Source organism: Rhinolophus sinicus, chromosome 12 (assembly GCF_057876585.1).
Source record: "Rhinolophus sinicus isolate RSI-liver-muscle chromosome 12, RSI-T2T, whole genome shotgun sequence".
Taxonomy (NCBI): domain Eukaryota; kingdom Metazoa; phylum Chordata; class Mammalia; order Chiroptera; family Rhinolophidae; genus Rhinolophus; species Rhinolophus sinicus.
The window spans coordinates 41,839,372-41,860,331 of NC_142512.1; the positions used below are offsets into that span (position 1 = coordinate 41,839,372).

At 51.2% G+C, this 20,960-nt stretch overlaps 1 protein-coding gene across 2 annotated transcripts; it reads left to right on the forward strand.

The window, feature by feature from the left end:
• Window positions 1-14,142: 14,142 nt before the first annotated feature.
• On the forward strand, window positions 14,143-20,926 carry GRN (granulin precursor). 2 transcript variants are annotated; one of them, XM_019752325.3, is made up of 14 exons: window positions 14,143-14,370; window positions 16,415-16,478; window positions 16,931-17,075; window positions 17,196-17,321; window positions 17,436-17,520; window positions 18,003-18,115; window positions 18,211-18,346; window positions 18,458-18,552; window positions 18,762-18,885; window positions 19,164-19,261; window positions 19,352-19,597; window positions 19,839-20,072; window positions 20,159-20,389; window positions 20,479-20,926. In XM_019752325.3, exons 3-14 carry the CDS (start codon window positions 16,938-16,940, stop codon window positions 20,614-20,616), a joined length of 1,764 nt encoding a protein of 587 aa, XP_019607884.3. In that variant the 5' UTR covers window positions 14,143-14,370; window positions 16,415-16,478; window positions 16,931-16,937; the 3' UTR covers window positions 20,617-20,926. The 2 variants fall into 2 exon arrangements, with proteins under 2 accessions (XP_019607884.3, XP_019607885.3); XM_019752326.3 differs by lacking the exon at window positions 14,143-14,370 and adding an exon at window positions 14,629-14,785.
• The last annotated feature ends 34 nt before the right edge of the window (window positions 20,927-20,960 follow it).

Here is a 20,960-nt window from a genome sequence, read left to right on the forward strand (position 1 = left end):
GCCGAGCGCTGCATCAGGAGTCCCAGCGCTACCACTTTCTAGACAAGCGTGGGTTACCACTCTCCTTTTTATCAGTGGCCGTGTCTGCTTGGCGGCGGCCGGTTGAATCAATCCCAAGGCTGCGGGCAATCAGAGAGTAATGGCAAACATTTACTCGCCGGGCTCCCTGCTGGGGTTTTTACAACTTCACCGAGACCGCATCCAACAGAAATTAGCATCATCCCCATTTAGCTCTGAAAACCACTTGACTAACTGCAGGGTGCCGCGGATGTGGGCAGTGGGGTTAGGCGAGTTGTAACCCGAGCCAGGCAGGCTGGGCAGAGAGAAAAGCCTGGCCCGGGAGCCGGGAGACTGATTCAATCTGGGATCTTTCCCACCTCCCCGTGACCTTGGGCAAGTTACAACTCCGCTCTGGGCCTTGGAGTCCTACTTTGCAAAAGAGAGAATGAATAGGGGAGAAGGAGCCCGACATTTTTGTGTTGGTTACTCTGACACCGTTATTTCTTTTAAGTCTCAAAACCTTTGGAAGTAAGTTATTATTCATTCACCCCATTTTACAGAAGATAAAACTGAGGCTCGAAGTTAGAGTCCAGAATTGGAACCGCCCAGGTACTTTTCCGCAGCACCAGGTTGCTTCTCGGGATGACAGGTGGGCTTAAATCCTACGCTGAAACCTCTGATCCCGCTTCTCAGGGAGACGCATTTCTTCCCGGGGCGCGAGATACCACCACTTGTCTTGCCTTTAAAACTTTTGTGCTGCCGTGATTGTGTTAACATGGTGTGAGCCTGCGCCTTTAAGAAGTGTAGGCCGCGTCGTGTAGTTGACGTCATCAGCTTCCCCGCCCCTCACGCCCAGAAATTGTCGCGTCGGGACCCGGAAAGGCCCAGCCAGCCGGCGCACGCGGCCTTAGCATGTAGGTTCCAAGGGGCCAACCATCAGCTTTCCCTGAGAAAAGGCTTAGCGACTTCTCACCGAATTTGGGGGCGGAGAGAGTGCAGTCAGTAACCGGTGAAGTGACCGCTGGTCTAAAGAGCTGGAGGGAAGGCGCCCTTTCTATTTCCTTACCACACGAAGCTGAGGACTGAAATGACACAAAACCATTTTATAAACTGTAGGTTAAGGCGAAAACCCAGCTTCTATTAAGGTCATTTACAGCCTCAAAGTTATGGTTTACCATATGGTTTACCAACCGTTTCACAGCCATCAGCCAAGAGATTATTCTCCCCATTTTACAGAGGAGGAAACTGAGGTCCTTGCGTGTAATGACTCTAGTGTGGAGCAGAACTCAGGTTTCTCCCATACAATCTCCCATTTTACGAATGAGAAAGCGGAGGTTAAATCGCGCTAAGGTCACTCAAATGAAAGAGCTAGACTTCAAACCCCCTCCTCTCTGACTCCAGAGGAGTTCCCACTCCATCCCATTCTCAACCCAACCCTCTGCTCCCTGCAGTGACTTGCTCACCCGCAAAGGTTTCGTCTACTCAGGCCTCAGACCCTAAGAACTCCAAAAACTAACAGCACCATTTTTCTGCCTCAAGAAGAGAGCACGTGGGAGGCAGGGACCTGGCTCCAATCTCCTTCTGCAGCAGCTGTGCCACCTCTAGCAAGTATCTTAACAACTATAAGCCTTAGTTCCCCCATTTATAAAAGAAGCTGATGGGAGTAATAATGCACCTGCCTCACAGGAATTATGTGAGAATTTAATGAGTTCATAGCTGTAAAGTGCTTAGACCCTTGTCTGGCATGTCACAAGCATTCAGTGACATTATTATTATTATTGATTGTCTCCCAGAACCTGTGGCACAGAAAGTGCTGGAAAGGGCCTCTAGAACAACCAGGTTCTGCTTCTGGTCCTACCTCAGCCTCCAAATGCAGGCACAGATACTTATAACTCCTTACACCCCTTCCTTCCCAGAGCCAAGAACACACAGCTGCAAAGTATCAGAGCCAGGAATCAAACCTGGTGACCTCCGAGCCTCAGTTTACCCCACAGTAGAACGAAGGGCTTGCACTTCATTTCTGGTTTTCTTCTTGCAATAGGATGCCTTTGAGATTTGTCACTACACCTCAGTTTCCTCATTTGACAATAAGGATGATGTCACTTGTCCTGCCTAACTTACAGACTCTTAGCTAAAGCCACATCTGTAAAAGCTATGTGAAGAGTCAACAAATGGTTTTGTGGCCCCTGCCAGCGTCCTGGAGCTGAGCAGATCACAGACTCTGTCTTCCCCTACAGATAAATGCTTTGAGACTAAGAAACCTTGGGGGCGTCGTTGGTGTGACCAAAGGCCAGTGTGGTGGCAGCAGTCTGGGCAGGCGGGAAAGATTATCCATGGGTGATAAGGCACCACTGGAGCCGGTGGAGGCACTTCCCAAGAATGAGCATGGTGGCGTTGGGGTGGAGCAGGAGCCTTGAGATGCCCATGAAGCCCTGGGCTAGACTTGCCTGAACAGAGGAGCAGCCTGGAGGCTTAAGGAGGAGGCAGCCACTGTCCTGTCTGACTCAGCCACAGTCCACACTGACAGAGCACCCAGCGGTCCTTCCAGAGGCATCATGTGGCCCCATGTGGCCATCGCTGGCTTCCTCATTGAATGGAAAAACAGAATTTCCTATCAACTGTAAAAGGGGAGAAAATGGTACCAGCCCCAGGGGTTGTGGTGGGAACTGATGGACAAGTCCTTATCTAGCACTGGGGAAGCGACATAAACAGGAGGTAGTTTATTGTGAGGCTGAATTCTTCCAGGGCCCCCCTGGAACTGTCTCATCCAGCGTGCAGCCCCAGAGCCCAGGAAGACATTTATGGGCTGAAGTAAGGCTCAGGTCCCTCCTGTGGACCCAACCAGCACCTCTGAGTTCAGGGCCAGCACCGTCCCCCCATAGAGCTGCCTTCCTGGTGCTTCCCGACCACTGAGCCCAAGAGGAGAAATCCAAACTCCAGGCTCGTAGCTAAATGCCAAGTCAGGTCTTTGGTTGGACCCTGAAGGCGCGGAGGGGTGGGGAGTGATAGAGGACTTGACTGAGACACCTGGAGAAAACGGAATGAGGTCTGTACATTGGACATTATTTTATCAATGAGATTTTTTTTATATAGGACTTTATTGGGGAACAGTGTGTACTTCCAGGACTTTTTTTTCCCAAGTCAATTTGTTGTCCTTTCAGTCTTAGTTGTGGAGGGTGCAGCTCAGCTCCAGGTCCAGTTGCCGTTGCTAGTTGCTGGGGGCGCAGCCCACCATCCCTTGCGGGAGTCAAACTGGCAACTTTGTGGTTGAGGACGCGCTCCAACCAACTGAGCCATCCTGGAGCTCAGCGGCAGCTCAGCTCAAGGTGCCATGTTCAATCTTAGTTGCAGGGGACGGAGCCCACCATCCCTTGCGGGAGTCAAGGAATTGAACTGGCAACCTTGTGGTTGAGAGCCCACTGGCCCATGTGGGAATTGAACCGTCAGCCTTCGGAGTTAGGAGCATGGAGCTCTAACTGCCTGAGCCACCGGGCCAGCCAATGTTAAATTTTTGAGTGTGATAACCATACTGTAGTTTTGTAGGAGAATGTCCTTGTTCTTAGGAAAGGCACACTGAAGTGTTTAGGGGTAAATACCCCTGCAATTTAGTCTTGAATGGGAGAGAGAGAGAAAGGAAGCAAATGTAGCAAAATATGAACAACTGGTGAATCAAGGCGAAGGGTGTATGGGTGCTCATTGTGACATTCTTGCACTTTTTCCGAAGCTTTTCAAGTTTTCAGAATAAAAAGTTGGTGGGGAAAGGCATCCTCCCCCTCTGAAACACGTATGTATTACTTACAGAATCAGAAGAGCAACAAAGCTGTCTTTTTTTTGTAGATTAAAAAAATAAATGTTAATAAATGTAATTGCCAGAATCAGCCTACCTAGGGAAAGGCCTTCCTACCGTCCCTTGGTCCATGGCCTGAGAACATGGGTTGGTGAGTTTTTGGACACCCAAGACTTTACTGGAGGGACCCTCAGTGTGCTCTGAGGAGGTGGCCCTCAGAGGGGAAGTGTCCTGGTTGAGGCTTTTCAGAACTGACACCCCCACCCCAGCCTGGGAACAGGCTCTCTTCTGCTCTGCTGGCGGCGTGTGGATTAATCTGCCTCCGTGGAAGGTAGTTTTTGGCCATAACTATCAAAATTCCAACTGCTCAAAGCCTGTGACTCAGCCAGGCCACTTCTGTGAATTCCTCCACCCATCATCCACTAGCACATGTGCGAAATGACACCAGCTCAGCCTTCATGGCAGCCTTGTTTGTAACAGAATGCCGTGGAAGGGGAACTGCATGACAGTCCCTTCACATGACGAATACCAGGCCGTTGTTCTCGATCAGAGCGCTACCGCCCCCTAGGGGACATTTAGGAAATTGATGAAGTCTAAAAGATTGGGGCCCTTGGCTTTTGACAGATGGCAGGACAGTGACGCTAAATATCTTATAAAGTGTAGGACACAAGGAGTTGTCCCAGACGCCTCTCAACTTTCCCCGGTCATTCTGGGGAGACTTGTTATAAAATCATAGCTAGTTCTATTTCACCCACATCTTTTTTGAATGGTTTTAAAATACATTGAATTTTCCAGGAATAAAACTACCATGCAACCCTAGGGAAGATTTGGCTCTATCTCCGTTAGAACTTTACCAAAGGTCATTCACAATTTTAGAAAATCCCCGTGGCTACCTGGCCCAGGTGAGCTGAGTTGCTAACACAACGGCCCAGTAAAAGCCTGCATTTGTGGCTCAGGTTTTCCAGCGCCAGTGAAATCCGCGCGTTTGCAAGCTTCTGTTCTCTTGCGGCGTGGAGCCTGAGCTTTCACATACAGAAATACGTGTTATTTATTTTACTTTTTTTTTTGTTTTTCTTCTATATTCCTTTATACAGTATATTATGTATAAAATACTTTATATGTGTATTATATATTTACTCTATGAACTTTATACAGATTTCTAAAAACATCGTGCATAGGAAAATTATATTGTCTATGAATGTCATTTCCGAAAATTCATTAAAGGAGAGTTACAAAACACATATTACCCAAAGCAGGATTCGGATCTGATTCTGTTGAGAACCCCAGAAAGGACCATGAGGGCACCAAGCATCGCCCCATCCCTGTAGTGGCCTTGCCTCTGGGGGATGCAGGTTCTGACCAAGGCTGCCTGAAGTATGTCTGCCACCTGACCTGTGTGGCCATGCCATGGCTGAGTCCTGGTCATAGTGACCCAAAGTGGGGAGGAACAGCCCCAGCTGGGCCTGGACCAAAGGTTTGGTCTCTCTCTCTCTCTCATCTTGGATTTATTGAGTGTTTCTCTCTCTTTTTTCTTTTTAATTTCTCAGTGTCTGTTGAGTGCCAAATACTGTTGTAGATACTGAGAGACAGCAGGGAGCAAGCCACATAAGGTCTCTGCTCACATTTTGTAGTAGAGACACAAACAAATGAGTAAATAAGATAATTGCAGACAGTAATGATATCCGTGAAGGCAATAGGATGGGTCATGTGATAGAGAGAGCCTCAGATGGCCTAGAGAAAGAAAAAACTCGGGAGTCAGGTAGTATTGCTGGAGATTAACCCACGGTGAAGGTCAAGGGAGGGTGGAGCAGGCTGGGATGAAAGGAAGTTCAGTCGAGAGGCCGGATGTCACAGTAACTTACACTGAAAGAATATTGTGATGGTTACGAACACAGGCTCTGGACCAGCCCTGGATTTAATTTCTGGCTTCAGGCCTTTCCAACTACATGATCGCAGTAAAGTTGCTTAACCTCTCTGAGTCTTACTCCTTTCATTGTAAGACAGGGATAATAATTGTACCTACCTGGCAAGGTTGCATTAAAGATTAAAGGGGAACTTGGTACAGAACCTGGCACAATGTGAATCACGATAAACATTAGCAGGACCCACTTTTTTAAAACACCAAACTCAAGTATACCGGCAACCATCCTAATATAAGAGACTCAATTAAAGTCCCCTGAAGTACATTTGAGTACAGATTTCTCTGCTAAGTTGTTAGGGGAATTTGTCTCTTTTCTGGTCCTGTGTTTTTTCACCTTTAAAATGGAAAGAATGCTATTCCTGGTTCTACTTCCTCCCCCACCCCCCACCCCCAGGACTGGTCTTTTCACATCTGTCATCCCATTTGAACCTCACATGAATGTGTAGAGGGCACGTGGGGGTTACTGTGTACCTGTTTTACAGATGAGGAAACTGCATCTCAGAGGAGTTAAAAAACCTGTTCAAGTGACTTGGAGCAGGTATCTCCCAGTCGTAGGGAGCCTGCCTAGAGAAGGGCAGGGGAAGCTCAGGTGGGCGGGAAGGTCTGGGAGGGAGGAAGGGGGCGCTGTTGTCAGCATTCACTGGGGCCTGGGGCTGCAGGCAAGATCTCTGGGGTCTGATTGACGTGGACTAGATACCGACCCTGGACAAAACCCTCCGTGTCTTCTCCATCTCTAAAATGGAGGTAATACTGTGCAGCATGGTTATAAGAACTTAGTGACGTGCGCAGAGTAGGTATGAAAAACATCGTCTCGCTTCATTGCTCCCTTTCCCCACCCCACCCAGCTCTGAAGCTCATTAACATCCCAGCTCCAACTAGTCAACAATGCTCACAACCCAAGTGGCCTTCCATTTTATGACCCAACCTGCCCACTCGCTGCCCTTGGCAAAAGCTGGGCTCCAACTCCTGGTGTCCACCAGCAATGCAGCAACCACTCAGGGGCATAGCTGCCCCCAGGGGATTCTCAAGTTCAGAAAAAGGCATAGGATGGGGAGGGGTACTCCCTGTACCCACCAGGAGGCATGACACTGGCTGGATCACCAATGGGGCCCCCCGGCCCTCCCAAGCCTTCCAGGATCAGTGAGCACCCACTTCCAGGAGAGAGGCAGGGTGTCCGTATATGTGGGCCCAGGGCCTGCGCCTGTGAAGGGTTTGGAGGACCTGAGCCCCTGTCTTGGATTTGGCTGGATTTTCTTGTTTCATTCTAATGGGGTCAGATTTTATTATCATTGATGTTGTAAATTTTAATAAGAAAATGAATTCCTTAGTTCTGAGCAAATTCAGTTTGGTTATCAAAATTCTTTCAAACATAGGAGTGATAAGGAAGGAAACGATAGTTTACTGAGGAACGACTGTGCGCCTGGCAATTCACATAGATGCGTTAGCAGTCAGTCCTCCTGAATGCCCTGGCAGATTATTACAGTTACTCCATTATACAGATGAAGGCATGTAGGGTCAAAGAATAAGCCAAAGTCACCGGCTGGTAAGAGGCAGATCTGGAATTTGAGACCAGCAGGCAATGACACAGTCCCACTGCTTGGGTCGCAGCCTATTGTCCAGGTTCTAAGCAAGAGCTGTCTCCTGTCCCCTGCCACCTGCCTGTCCGGGGGGCCACTCTGGCTTCCTGGAGACTCCCTGGGATCAGTGTTTGCCCCCACCTGGAAATTCTTCTCCAGATCATCCACTGCTCTCAGAAGATAAGAAACTGAAACTTTAAACCGAGAAAGCCCCATCCCTCTTCTGCAGGGGGGCAGACGCTCCCACATCTGGATGGGAGAAGTCAGCCCAGCCCCAGCAAGCCAATCGTACCCCATGTCTTCCCCGCCCCTGCCCCATCGCTGAGCGATTGCTTCTCCTTCTGCCACCTTTACTCTTGTCTGGCTGAGGGAACCTGATGAGCTCAGTCTGAGGGGCGCCCTGCACAGGAGTCTGAAATGGACCCGCTGTCAATTGCCCCAGGTGGACAGAGTTCTGGACGTCAGGCCAAGCGGGATGGGAAAGGGTGCAGCCACAGGGTGGATCCAGGTGGGTTTCTGGGAGGAAGGACATGTGGGCGGGGGCTAGGGAGGAGAGAGTGAGGGGGGCCAAGGGGCGGTGGGCAATCTCTCAGGTAAGGTGTGAGGGGGTGGTGCTGTGAGGGCCTGAGGGGAGGAATCATTCATTGAACTCATACTGGGCTCAGGCCCTGTGCTGGGGGCTCCGTAGGCCTTACCTCATTCCATGGAGGGGAGGGCCTCGTTGTCAATCTCCTCAGTGAACTGACCAGGACACTGAGGCAGGGAGGTTAAGTCAAGGCATGCAGCTTATGAGAGAGGAGGACCGAGAGGACTTTCCTCCGAGCACCAGGTTCCTCGTTGCATAAAGAGGTTCAGCGAGATGAAGGGTCCTCAGCCTTGCACATCAGACCCTCTGTAGCTACAAACACCCCCCAGGTGATTCCAGTGGGCGACTGGGGCTGAGAACCCTGGGTCAGAGGACCCCTCCAGCCAGGGCCTCTGCAGAGCCAAGTAAGTCACTCCCCTCCCAGGCTTCTCCAAACTGCTTTTCCCTTCCCGGTTCTCCCCTCCCCTCTCCTTCCACCACCCCACATCCTGCCCCCCACAACTGGATTTAAAGATGCCATCCAGCGTCACTCTACCTGCACGTAGATGTGGTCCTGTCCCTCGGGCCAGGGGGAGCAGCCGCAGCTCCTAAAGACTCTGAGTCTCCCAGCTGACAGGGAGTCAGGTACTGCTCACCCACCACCCAGATGAACGCACAGAGGCCAAAGGCGAATCAAGAATTCCCTTTAACACACTGATTTAGAGATGCAAGGAAAACTCACAGATGAAACTTTTAAAGGGTTTGAAAGTGGATGTCTGGGGTAGGAAAAGAGAGGATAAGAGTGCTGCTTTGTGTGATAATTTGACTAAAATGTATTTGCATGTTACACTTTGATAAAAATACTAATAGATTAAAAAGCAACAAGGAAGGTAGCCTGCCCTCCGGCACTGAGCAAGCTGGGATGAGAATCCAGGTCTCCTGACTTTGTCCAGTACCTCTGTTGCCAAATATCCTGCCATAGCCTCTGGCCCAGACACTGGCCTGTTCCTGACTCCCCACCCCCACACCCACCCAGACAGCCTCGAGGGCCTCGTCAAGTCCCACAGGCACCAGTCAGGTGCCTGATGAGGAGGGCAGGCGCCTCAGGAACTGGGGCAACAATTGCTCACCCCAACGTGACTCAGGCAGGAAGGGGAAGGAGTAGGCATGTGGGAGGGGGACGCTGTTCTTTTGCCCTCACTTCAACCTTAGTCTTCAGGGCTGCCAGATTTAGCAAATGAAAATACAAGAAGCCCAGTTAAATTTGAATTTGAGATACACAAGGAGAAATTTTTATGTCTCAGGTATTGCATGAGACACATTTATACTAAAAAACTTAGTTTCTAATTTGAAATGAAAATTTAACTGGGCATCTTATGTCTTATCTGGCAACTCAAGATCTCAGAGGGGAAAGGCCCCTGCTGTGACTCTTCTGTGGGAGCAGAACAGTAACTCTGAATGAAGAAAACCCTGAAGGGGTGATTGGAAGAAACAGGGACAGAATGAGAGAAGTGGAAGGAGGAAAAGGGAACTCTCTAGTCCTGTATCCAGACCACCACCTCTGAACGCAGCCCCAGAGTTGCCCTGGAAGAACCTCTTAGCCAGAGAGACACATCCAGGGGCCTCTCCATGCCAGGCTCCTGAGTGGGACCTCCTGTCACTTGTGGTGCCTCAATCCAGGAAAGGGCTGGCCTCCGAGGTCCAGTCCAGCTGGGGCTGCAACAGGAATAGAAATGGACTAGGAAGAACATATTTATAACTGCTTAAGCAAGCAGAGAAGGCAGAAGTCACGAGGGAAGAGATTGATTGCTAGATTTCAGATGATGTAACAATAACACAACTTCTGACCACAAAAGTTATCATAGTCAAAGATAAAATACAAATGACAGATTGGAGGAAATATCTGCAAGACAGGTAATATCTAGAATATATAAAGACCTCTCACAATTCAACAAGAAAAATATAAACACTATAGAAAAATGAACAAAGGATGATAAGATAGTTTTATCTGTCAACTTGGTGGGTGTTTACGGATAAGATTAACATTTAAATTGGTAAATTGTTGGTAAAGCGAATTGCCCACCACAATGTGGGTGGGCCATCTCCAATCAGTTGAAGGCCTGCATAGAACAAAAAGACTGGCCTCTCCAAGCAAGAGGAAATGCTCTAGCGACTACCTTAGGATTTCTGCATCATCCACTCTCCTGAGTCTCCAGCCTGCTGGCTCACACTGCGTATTTTGGATTTACTAGCTTCCATAATCAGGTGAGCCAATTTCTTTTAATAGATCTCTTTCTATATACACAGCAATTTGTTTTGTTTCTCTAGAGAACCCTGACTAATCCAGTTAAGAACAGGTAATTCACAGAAGAAATACATATGCAGCATAAGCATATGCCCAAATACTCCACTTCCCTGAGGTCAAGGAGATGCAGATAAAACAACCAGAAAATACCTTCTGTCATAAGATAGGCAAAAAAAATTTAAAGTGGTGTATCCAATGTTGATGAGATTATGGAAAATAAGTTCCCTTAAATACTGTGACTGAGAGTGTAAATTGGAAAAATTTTAAGGCAATTTGGTATTAACATTTCAAATGTGTATACCCTGTACCCAACAATGTTACTTTTAGGAATTTAACCCCCACATATACACTCAGAGACATGTTCACAAATATTCATTGCATAATTATTTGTAACTGCAAAAAATTGGACACATGTGAAAGTCCATTAAATGAGAATGGTTAAGTACATTATGTAACATCTATAGTGTGGAATACTTGGCAACTGTCAAAAAACAAACTAATAAATAAATGCAAAGACATCCCATGTTCATGGTTAGGAAGACTTAGTAAGACGCAGTACACCCCAAATTGACCTACAGATTCACTGCGTTCCTTATCAAAATCTCAGCTGTCTGCTTTGCAGAAACTGATCCTAAAATTCACATAGAAATTTGAGAAAAGCCAAAACAATCTTAAACAGAAGTTGGAGGACTCCCACTTCTCCCGATTTCAAAACTTGCTACAAAACAATGGTACAGAGCACCAATGAGTACCAATAAGACAGAGTGGTAATGAATGGCATAGGGACAGACACATAGATCAATGGAATAGAATTGAGAGTCTGGAAATAAACCCTCACATTTATAGTCAATTAATTTTATCAAAATTAAAAATCACAAGGCCTAGCCAAAGGCCTCTGGGAAGGTCAGGGAATGGGGCAAATGGGGATGGATTATTTTATGTAAAATCTCTTTGTGATTCTGGAAATTTGCTTCTTTTCCGTCTTCCCTGTTCACAGAATGATCCTCTCTCCTTAAAAGCGAAAGGCAGAGGGAGAGAGATTCCTGAATTGGAGGGCATAAGGACACTGGAGTGTTTTTTGAGGAATATGGGAGAAGTTCTGCAGTCCTTGGTGCCTCTCCACTGTACCCTCTCCATTGAAGTGGAGGTTCACTGCATTCATTTTGACAAGCTATTTAATAAATATGTTTTACATTTCTTTGCTGTAACAATCAGAGTAACTGCCTGTCGTGCGGGCGACCCTGCTCGCTGCGCCATTTGTCGTGCGCGGAGGCCTTCTTGCCGCGCCATCTTTCAGGCGGGGCGGCCTGCGGGGTCTCTGCTCCCGCTCTCCACACAAGAACGCAGGATATGGTGAGGCCGAAAAGGAACACCCACGGAGCCATAGGTAGGGGAGTCATACCACTATGGTCTCACTGGAGGCTGGGCCCACCGGACGCCGACCTGCCGTCCGCTTTTCCGCCGACCGACCGACCGACCGACCGACCGACCGACCGATGACTCTTCTCCACTCTCTCCTCTGTTCCTCTCTCTCGGCTCTCCTCTTCCGCTCTCCTCGGCCCTCCTCTTCCGCTCTCTTCGGCTCTGTTCGGCTCCTCGGCAATCCTCAGCAATCCTTCGTAGCCGCAGCAGTTATACCAGCGGCCAATCGGCTAACCAGCCACAGCCGACAGCCAATCAGCCACAGCCGACGGCCATTCACCACCCGAGCCAGCACCCTTCCACGTGAGGCCGAGAGCCTGTAAACTACTTTCTGGGGCTCTGTCCCCACACTGCCTATGATTCAAATTTCTGTGAATGCTCAGGCTCATACCTTGACTACTAACTACTGTCCTTTAAGAGTGATGTCCATATGGCCCATATGGTCCAAGACTGTTTATCCCTAGACACAATGTCCCTAGGATGTTGGGCTTCTAAGTTCTTCAGTCTGCTTTTTGCCATTTTTCCTGTTGAACACTTTTAATCCTTGCGAAACTCAAAGTTACTACTTCTAGAAACTACAGCACACACACATCTCCTGATCGTTCTATAATCTTGATGCTGGGAAGTCAGATGACAACATTTATTTAAAATATATGAAATAAGAGAAAAGAGGCTCTGTGTGAGGAAAACTTTGAGCTCTTTCATGGAGAAAGTTTATGATCCTTTAGAGACGGTTTCTCAACCTCAGCGCTGCCAACATTTGGGGCAAAATAATCTTTGTTGTGAGGTCTGTCCTCCGCTTTGTAGGATGGTCAGCAGCATCCCTGGCCTCTGTGCACTAGATGCCAATCGCACTTCCCCCCCGTTGTGACAACCTAGAATGTACCCACACACTGCCAAATGGCCCTGGTGGGGAAAATCACTTCTTTACAGATTTTGTGATATAGGCATCCCTTGGTATAAACAGGAGATAGGTTCCAGAACCCCCCATGGATACCAAAACTCATGGATGTTCAAGTCCCTTATATAAAATGGCAGTTTTTGTACATAACCTGTGCACACTTTAAACCATCTCTAGATTACTTATCATACCTAATACAATGTAAATGCTATGTAAATAGTTTTATACTGTATTGTTTAGGGAATAATAACAAGAGAAAAATGTTCAGTAGAGACCCAACCATCATAGGCCTAACGATATAGTACACATCAGCAACAATGTAACATTTTTTTCCAAATATTTTTGATCCCTGGTTGGTTGAACCCATGAATGTGGAACCCACAGATAAAGAGGGCTGACTTGTTTTAGTCACTCTAGTGTTTTTTTCCTTCTAGTTCTGTGTAGTTGTGACTAATAGGTTACTTTATTGATTTGCCTAACATTTCATAAAAATTGTGTGTGCATGCATGTGCTTTATCAATAGAAGTATAAGCTATACCCCCTTGCCTCAGGATACACAGGAAGGAAAATATGCACAAGTGTACCAGTGTGCAGAATAGTCTCAGATTCTCAGCAGAAGCCTTACTCACTGTCTGGACCCTCTCTAACAATGAAGCTGAGCGGTGCTGCCACAGAATTCCTCAACCCTGCCATGCTTCCCTACCCAGACTCCTATCTGGCCCCTATCCCAGCTTCACACTCAGCTCAAGCTCTTCCCTTAGTCTGCAGCCCTCTCTATTCCTTCCTCCAAGGCCCAGCACCAGGTTTTCTCTGGGCCTCTCCTCTCTCCTGGTGCATCTCCCATCACTCATCTCTGCCTGGACCAGGCCCTTTGGCACTGAGCAGTCTGGCTCTGTTGCTGGCTAATCCATTCTATGTAGTACGTTTTCTCTCCTCGCCGGCCATGTCAATTCCTGGAAGGCAGCACCATCTGAAACTAGTAAGCCATTTCCACTATGCACTCATCCCCTGCCCAGCCTTGGGCCAGGCTCCCAGCAACTCCTCAAGCCTACTCTATTGAACTTGGCATTCAGTCCCTGCCCAAGGCTGCCCTTTCCATCTGGTTTCCTAGTGCTCTTCCCAGCTTCCCCTGTCTAGCCATTTCTTCAAACTCTTCCGACCTACGTTAAAATCCTCCCAGACTCAGTTTAAAAATTTGCCCCCAAGGTAGAATTAAATCTCTTCTTCCCGCCTAGAGCTAACCTACTACTTCTTCCCTATACCCATCTACAGCATTTGGCACACGACGTTGTACCTTAAATTAGATTTAATCCAAGTCTGTCTCCCTTCTCCACCCCATCCTCCGCTGTGAGCACCTTGAGAAAGGGCCTGAGGGCTGTTTATCCTGGTACCCTTACAACTCTCCTTCAACCTCAAAGTTTAATCTGAATTTGTTGAATAGAATAGAAACAGGACGCACAAATGTCCCAAATGCAGAAGCGGACATCCTTTAAATGCCCTTGAACGCACACTTGAAGGAGCAGCTCCCCTGGCTGTCAATATCTCCAGACAGACGCTGCCCGGTCTCCAGCAAACTCTACTAGGCGGCCGCAGGAGGCTGCGAGGCCGGTACCCGAAGCCGGGTTGAGCAAGCCAGGGCATCACATGATTCTCCGATCACATGATCCCTAGAAATGGAGGGTGGGAGAGTCAGGCTGGGAGGTGAGGGTATTGAGTAGAAAAGCACAGCACTCCAGGGTGGCCCGGCCCTACGTCGACAAGTAGCGAATGGGAGGACGACAGCCCGGACATCTGGCCAATGGAAACTGAGGTGGGCGGGCCATCGGGCTGCGAGGCCCAAGTCCTGGAGCTGTGGGGTGGCTGCTACCCAGCGAGCGCCAAACGGGACACAGGTAAGGAGGTCGGGGGCGCAGACCTCTCCCTTGCTTCTTCAAGGGGACGTGGGGGCTTGACGTTCCTCTGGAGTTTTAGCTGGGAGGCAGGAGAAGATTCACTTAGAGAATCTCCTTTGGGGGTTTGCGATGTATTGGAGGGAGTTTTATGAAGGTTGGGAGTAAGCAGTAATAGCAGTGACCCCCTTAGAAAGGGGCAATCTCCCTCTACATTCCAGCATCCCGGAAGCTGCAGCCCCTTTTCCCAAAGCAGGGACCACTCCGTTCTTGAACCACCTCCGCCCCCCATCAGCTGGTGCTGGTGCTGCTGCTGGTGGTGGGTAGTGCCCACGCGTCTGGTAGAGGGAGAGGTGCCCACTCTGGCCAGGAGCTCAGAGGGCTGGGAGTTGAACTTGAGACTCAGGCCTTCTCAAAGGTAGTAGGGACTTGGGAGGGTTGTGTCTGGCTCTCCCTTACTTCCTCTCTTGAGGGTGGGACAAGCTGACTTCCGCCTCTCCCAGCCACTTTTTTCTGCTCACTCGTAATTGGATTGTTTCACCTTTTGGGAATCTCTCTCTCCTCCTGGCACTCAGCGTTGGGAGATGCCATCTAGTGGAAGATGACAGAGCTGGGAGCTTGAAGAGGCTCCTGTCCCTCTCTGGTGTGGCCGTGTGGATGGCGTGGGGTGAGAGAGGCCATAGCTCAGAACACTCCTGAGAGGAACTGGGCCCTCTCCTCTCCCATCCCTGGTCCTGAGTGTGTGTGCATGTGTGTTCAGTAGATGCATACACTATACTCCCTAACCTCAGGATACCCCAAAAGGAAAATAAACATAAATAAATAACTAGGGTGCTGAATAGTCTGAGATCTGTACCGACAGGCATCCCTTCTGGCCTAAGCCAAGAAGTGGGTGGGGCCAACTGTAGATGCCTGGGAGCTGTGGGCCCCGAGAAGTTGAAAGGGACCAACGTCTAGAACCAGCCTTCTTCATCCTTACCTGGCAGGAGATGGCCTCCTGGGAATGGTCTCTGTGCTGGGGAGGGGACTCTGAGGCAAGGCAGGTGAGGGAGAGAGGATGTGCGTGACTCTGTGTGCGATGCCCTGCCACGCAGTGCGCTTGCACTGTCCACGCATACTCAGTGGGAACTGAGGCCGGAGACAGGGAGCAAACTTTGAGGCACTCACAATCAGTGGCAATTGTAGGTCTAGGACCCAAGTGCAGTATCCAGGCAGCCCATGTTCTTCCCATTTCTGTCCTGTCCAGGAAATACTTCTGTCCCCCTTCTCTGCTTGGACCCCAGGCCTCTATCCTCCCAGGGTTTGTTCATTCCCATGCACTGTCCATAGTGCCACATGTGAAATGAACCCAGTTCCAATATGCCCTGGAGTCATCAAAGCCTGTTATCTCCATGACTTGATATATAAAATGGGTGTATTGCTTAACATCTCTGAACCTCAGTTTCCTCCCTTGAAAAGTAAAGGTAATAATTACTACTTTGGTTGATGGTTGCAAAGAAGAAAGAAAATACAGAGTGTTTAAACTGGCTCCTGAGAGGCTCAACAAACATTGCTGTTTTTGCCCCTCTAGGCAGGGAGGGTAACGTCTCCCAGGCCTGCCCCACGGAACTAGCAGGGCTGGCTGATCATGGGGGAAGAGTTGTGTAGGAAGCGAGAGGCTGCACGCTTCCCTACCTCTCCCCTGCCACAGACCTGGCTAGTTCTTTCTACTGACTCAGAGCAGCAGCTGGGTGGGCACTCGTGGTTTCTCTCCCTGTGCAACTGAGTTTCAGCTCTAGGGTAGGGGGAGAGGCCGAGGTAGGAGTATGGTACGCTTGGGCGTCTAAAAGGGCCTGGTGGTGTTGGGGGACCATTAGAACACAGATGTCTTAAAGGCTGGCCCAGACTGTGTGTCCCTTTCCCTGGGTAAGGAGAGGACAGTCAGTGGGTCGGCTGTGGCCGGCCTCTGGGGGAGGCAGCCTACACTCCACTGGCCACCTCACTTCCCTTTTCACAACTTTCACAACCCCGTGGTTTACCATGTCATCATGTGACCTCTCACCAATAGGCCTTTGCAGAGTGCAGGTGTGAGCACAGTATCAGACGAGGAGGCATCTGGAGGGGCTCGCTGGGTAAGTGGAAACCTGACTTTTCTTCAGGACGGTACTCCCTCCTTGCACCCCAGCCACATCTTCCCATGGCTACTGATGGCCTCCCCTCCCCCCCGGAGGTGGCCTCATTTCCCACAGATCAGACCCACAAAAGCCACAAATCTTCCTGATTCTCACATGCCCACATGTCTACACACTCACCCAGAGACTCAAGTGCTAGACCATGTGTTGGGGACACAGATTCATATGTACTCATGTCAGCATTCATGCTCATGGGTGTACATGCGCTGGTGCAGGCGTGACACACATCCAGGACAAATGTAGGGAACTGAATCTCAGAAACCACAACTGGCTTCCTCCCTGGACAAGTTGTGGGGAGGCTCACGTAGTCCTGGGCCTGGGAGGAGACTGGCCCCAGAATCAGGGATGGCGTGGACTAAGCTAGTTGCCAAATGCCTCTTGATATTCTGCAGGTGGACCATGTGGACCCTGGTGATCTGGGTGGCCTTAGTGGCAGGGCTGGTGGCTGGAACGCAGTGCCCAGATGGACAGCTCTGCCCTGTGGCCTGCTGCCTGGACCCTGGAGGAGCCAGCTACAGCTGCTGCAATCCCGTTCTAGTGAGTACCCTCAGCCCAGGCAAAAGCTGGCAGCTGGGATTTCCCAAAGGGTCATCTTGAATGGGCCACAGGAGGGGACCAGACTCTGGTCCTCCCATTTATCCTCTCCTCACTTTCCAGGACAAATGGCCCACAGTGCTGAGCAGGCGTCTGGGCAGGCCCTGCCAGATCGATGCCCACTGCTCTCCTGGCTACTCTTGCCTCCTGACTGTCTCAGGGACTTCCAGCTGCTGCCCGTTCCCAGAGGTGAGGGTGCCATAAGCTCGATGGAGGGGTTCAGGTCTGTGTTTACACTTTTCCTGCACTCTCCCACCCCCAGGTAAAAGGGCCTAGTCAACCCAGGATCTCTGTGTCCCACAGGCTGTGTCTTGCGGGGATGGCCGCCACTGCTGTCCACAGGGCTTCCACTGCAGTGCTGATGGGCAGTCCTGCTTCCGGAGATCAGGTGCAGCCCGGGTGGAGGTGGAGGGCCAGGGAATGGGCAGTATGTAGAGCCAGAGTGCCCAGGAGCCCAGTCGGCTGGGTGACCTTGATTCCTGCTCTCCTGCCCTCATTCATGTGGCATCGGTACTAAGCAACTCCCCTGCTCTGGACAAAGGGGCAGCTTTGGGGATAGGAGGGGGAGGAGAGAATGCAAGTCTCTCGGACCAGTGCCAGGCATTGCAGGGGTGGGCAGAGGCCAAACGGGGCTGGTTTAATGCCAAGCCAGTCAATGAATGCCCTTGCCCTGTGCCATATTGCTGAGACAAGGACTGGCTTGTGGGAGAGTGACTTAGGAGTGCCTGGGAGAACACTGAACCCTAGTGCCCGTCCCCTAGTCCCTCTGTAGCTGGGCCTGCAAGCCCTGGTACCGCCAGCACCTTGAGTGATGGGGGCAATGACCTTCACTGACTGTGTTGGTGGAATCCTGGGTCGTCCTATCCACAGATACCAACCCCTTGGGTGCCGTCCAGTGTCCCGATAGCGAGTTTGAGTGCCCCAACTCCTCCACGTGCTGCACTATGCTTGATGGCTCCTGGGGATGCTGCCCCATGCCCCAGGTACAGGTCTGGGAAGATGGCAGGATGGGGAAGTCATTGGGGGCAAGCAACCGGTTGAAGGGGGCAAAGACAGAATGAAGACCATCTCTTCTCAGGCTTTTTGCTGCGAAGACAAGGTGCACTGCTGCCCCCATGGTACCACCTGCGACCTGGCTCATGCCCGCTGCTTGACAGCCACGGGTACCCACCCTCTGGCAAAGAAGATCCCTGCACAAAGGACTAATAGGGCAGGTGAAGACATGGGAGAGCATTGGGTTGGGGGTTGGGAGTGAGGAGAGGCCTTGCCTGGCTCTTAGCTGGGGAAAAGTTCCCCTCCACCCTGGCTGCTCTCTTCCCTTCCAGGGGTCATGTGCCCGGATACACGGTCCCAGTGTCCTGATGGTTCTACCTGCTGCCAGCTGCCTAATGGGAAGTATGGCTGCTGCCCAATGCCCAATGTGAGTGAGGGGCTGTAGCCAGTTGGGCTATGTGCCCACAGCCACTTTCCAGGGACTCCAGGGGTGGGGCTGGCTGTCTGGTTGCTGGGAGCCTGGCTGCTCAGAACTCGTGCTACCCCCTAGTGGGGGGTTGAGGCAGTGCCAGCTGTGGGCCTGGCTGCGCCTTGTGCTCAACTGGAATCACAAAGACCCACCCCTGCCTCCCCCAGGCCATCTGCTGCTCAGACCACCTGCACTGCTGCCCCCAGGACAGTGTGTGTGACCTGGTCCTGAATAAGTGCCTCTCTAAGGAGAACGCTACGGACCTCCTCACCAAGCTACCGGCACACACAGGTACCAGAGGCAGGCCGCAGACCATTCCACATGCCTAGGAGGAGCTCTCCTCCAGGTTGCTCCAGGAACAGATATGGGGATGGGGGACCGATGACCGCATGGAGGGGCCAGGGCAGGTACAGCCCCCTTTTCTCCACATTGGGCTTTGCCTTAGGATCCCTGCCAGGGATGGTCCTTCATCCTCAACATCTGGTCCCAGCTGTGGAGCTGGCAAAGGGTAGGCACCCCAGAGGGTCCCCAGTGCCACTGCTGACCTGTCCTCCTTGCCTAACTCACAGTACAGGAGGTGAAGTGTGACATGGAGGTGAGCTGCCCAGACGACTACACCTGCTGCCGCCTACAGTCAGGGGACTGGGGCTGCTGCCCTTTTGTCCAGGTACCCACGAATGGCGGGTGGGCCGGGCTGATCAGATGGTGGCAGCCAGCTAGGCCCCTGTGCCCACTGTTCCCTCTCTATCTAACCTAGGCTGTGTGCTGTGAGGACCACGTACACTGCTGTCCGGCCGGGTTTAAGTGTGACACAGAGAAGGGTACCTGTGAACAGGAGGGCCGCCCCCTGCCCTGGATGGAGCAGGCCCCAGCCCACCTCAGCCTGCCAGACCCCCAAGCCATGGAGAGTGATGTCCCCTGTGATAACGTCTTCAGCTGTCCTTCCTCCAATACCTGCTGTAGACTCACGTCTGGGGAGTGGGGCTGCTGTCCTATCCCAGAGGTGATTGCGTAGGGGTATAGCTTTGGGGGACAGTGTCTTGGCTTGGGCAGGTGGCCAGACTCCTGTTACCTTGCTCTTCTGCCCTCTGCCTAGTCCACAGTGGCACGCCAGCTCTGTCAGATTTCATTCCCAGCTGGAGGAGCTGTGAGCAGGAGAGGCGGAGTGGGGTTCGGTAGGGGCTCAGCATTCTATCCCACATAGTGGCTTCTTAGACTACCCTTTCTGCCCCCTCCTTCCCCAGGCTGTCTGCTGCTCGGACCACCAGCACTGCTGCCCCCAGGGCTACACTTGCTTGGCTGAGGGGCAGTGTCACAGGGGGAACAAGATAGTAGCTGGACTGGAGAAGATGCCTGCCCACCGGTCTTCCCTGTCCCACCCCAGAGACATGGGCTGTGACCAGCACACCAGCTGCCCAGTGGGGCAGACCTGCTGTCCAAGTCTAAGTGGGGGCTGGGCCTGCTGCCAGTTGCCCCACGTAAGTACTCATCGCCTGCTCCTGGAAGGGGAGCTGAGTCCGGGCAGAGAGGGGGACAAGAGCGTAATGCTGCTCTATACCCCCAGGCTGTGTGCTGTGAGGACCGCCAGCACTGCTGTCCGGCTGGGTATACCTGCAATGTGAAGGCCCGAACCTGTGAGAAGGAGGTGGATTCTGCCCACCACGCTGCCCACTTGACCCGAGGCCCTCACATGGATGTGGGGAACGTGGACTGTGGGGAGGGGCACTTCTGCCATGATAACCAGACCTGCTGCCGAGATAGCCATGAGGGCTGGGCCTGCTGTCCCTATCGCCAGGTCAGTGCCACCCCCAACCCTGGGGCTACGTATGGGCCTGGGCCAGGTCCCACTCTGTCCAGCTCTCACACCCTCCTCTTACCATCCAGGGCATCTGTTGTACGGATAAGCGTCACTGCTGTCCTGCTGGCTTCCGCTGTGGGGCCAAGGGCACCAAGTGTTTACGCAGGGAGACCCTGCGCTGGGACACTTCTTTGAAGGATCCAGCCCCAAGACAGCTGCTGTGAAGAGGGATTGAAGACTGAAGACTCCGTAGCCCCCAGGACCCTGCTCAGAGGTGCCCACTGCTCAGGCCTCCCCAGCACCTCTCTCACACCAAATTATCCTGGACCCCTCATTCTGAATCTCTCCTATCATCATGAGAGGTGGGGCCTTAATCTAAGGCCTAACCTATCAGAAGGGGGGCTGTGGCAGAAGCCACGGTACAAGCTGCCATCCCCTCCTCCAATTTCTGTCGACCCTGTGGCCAGGTGCTCTTCCCTATCCACAGGTGTGTGTGTGTGTATGTATGTGCTCCAGTAAAGTTTGTACACTTTCTTAACAGTGTCTGATTTGCCCACCCTGCCTGCCC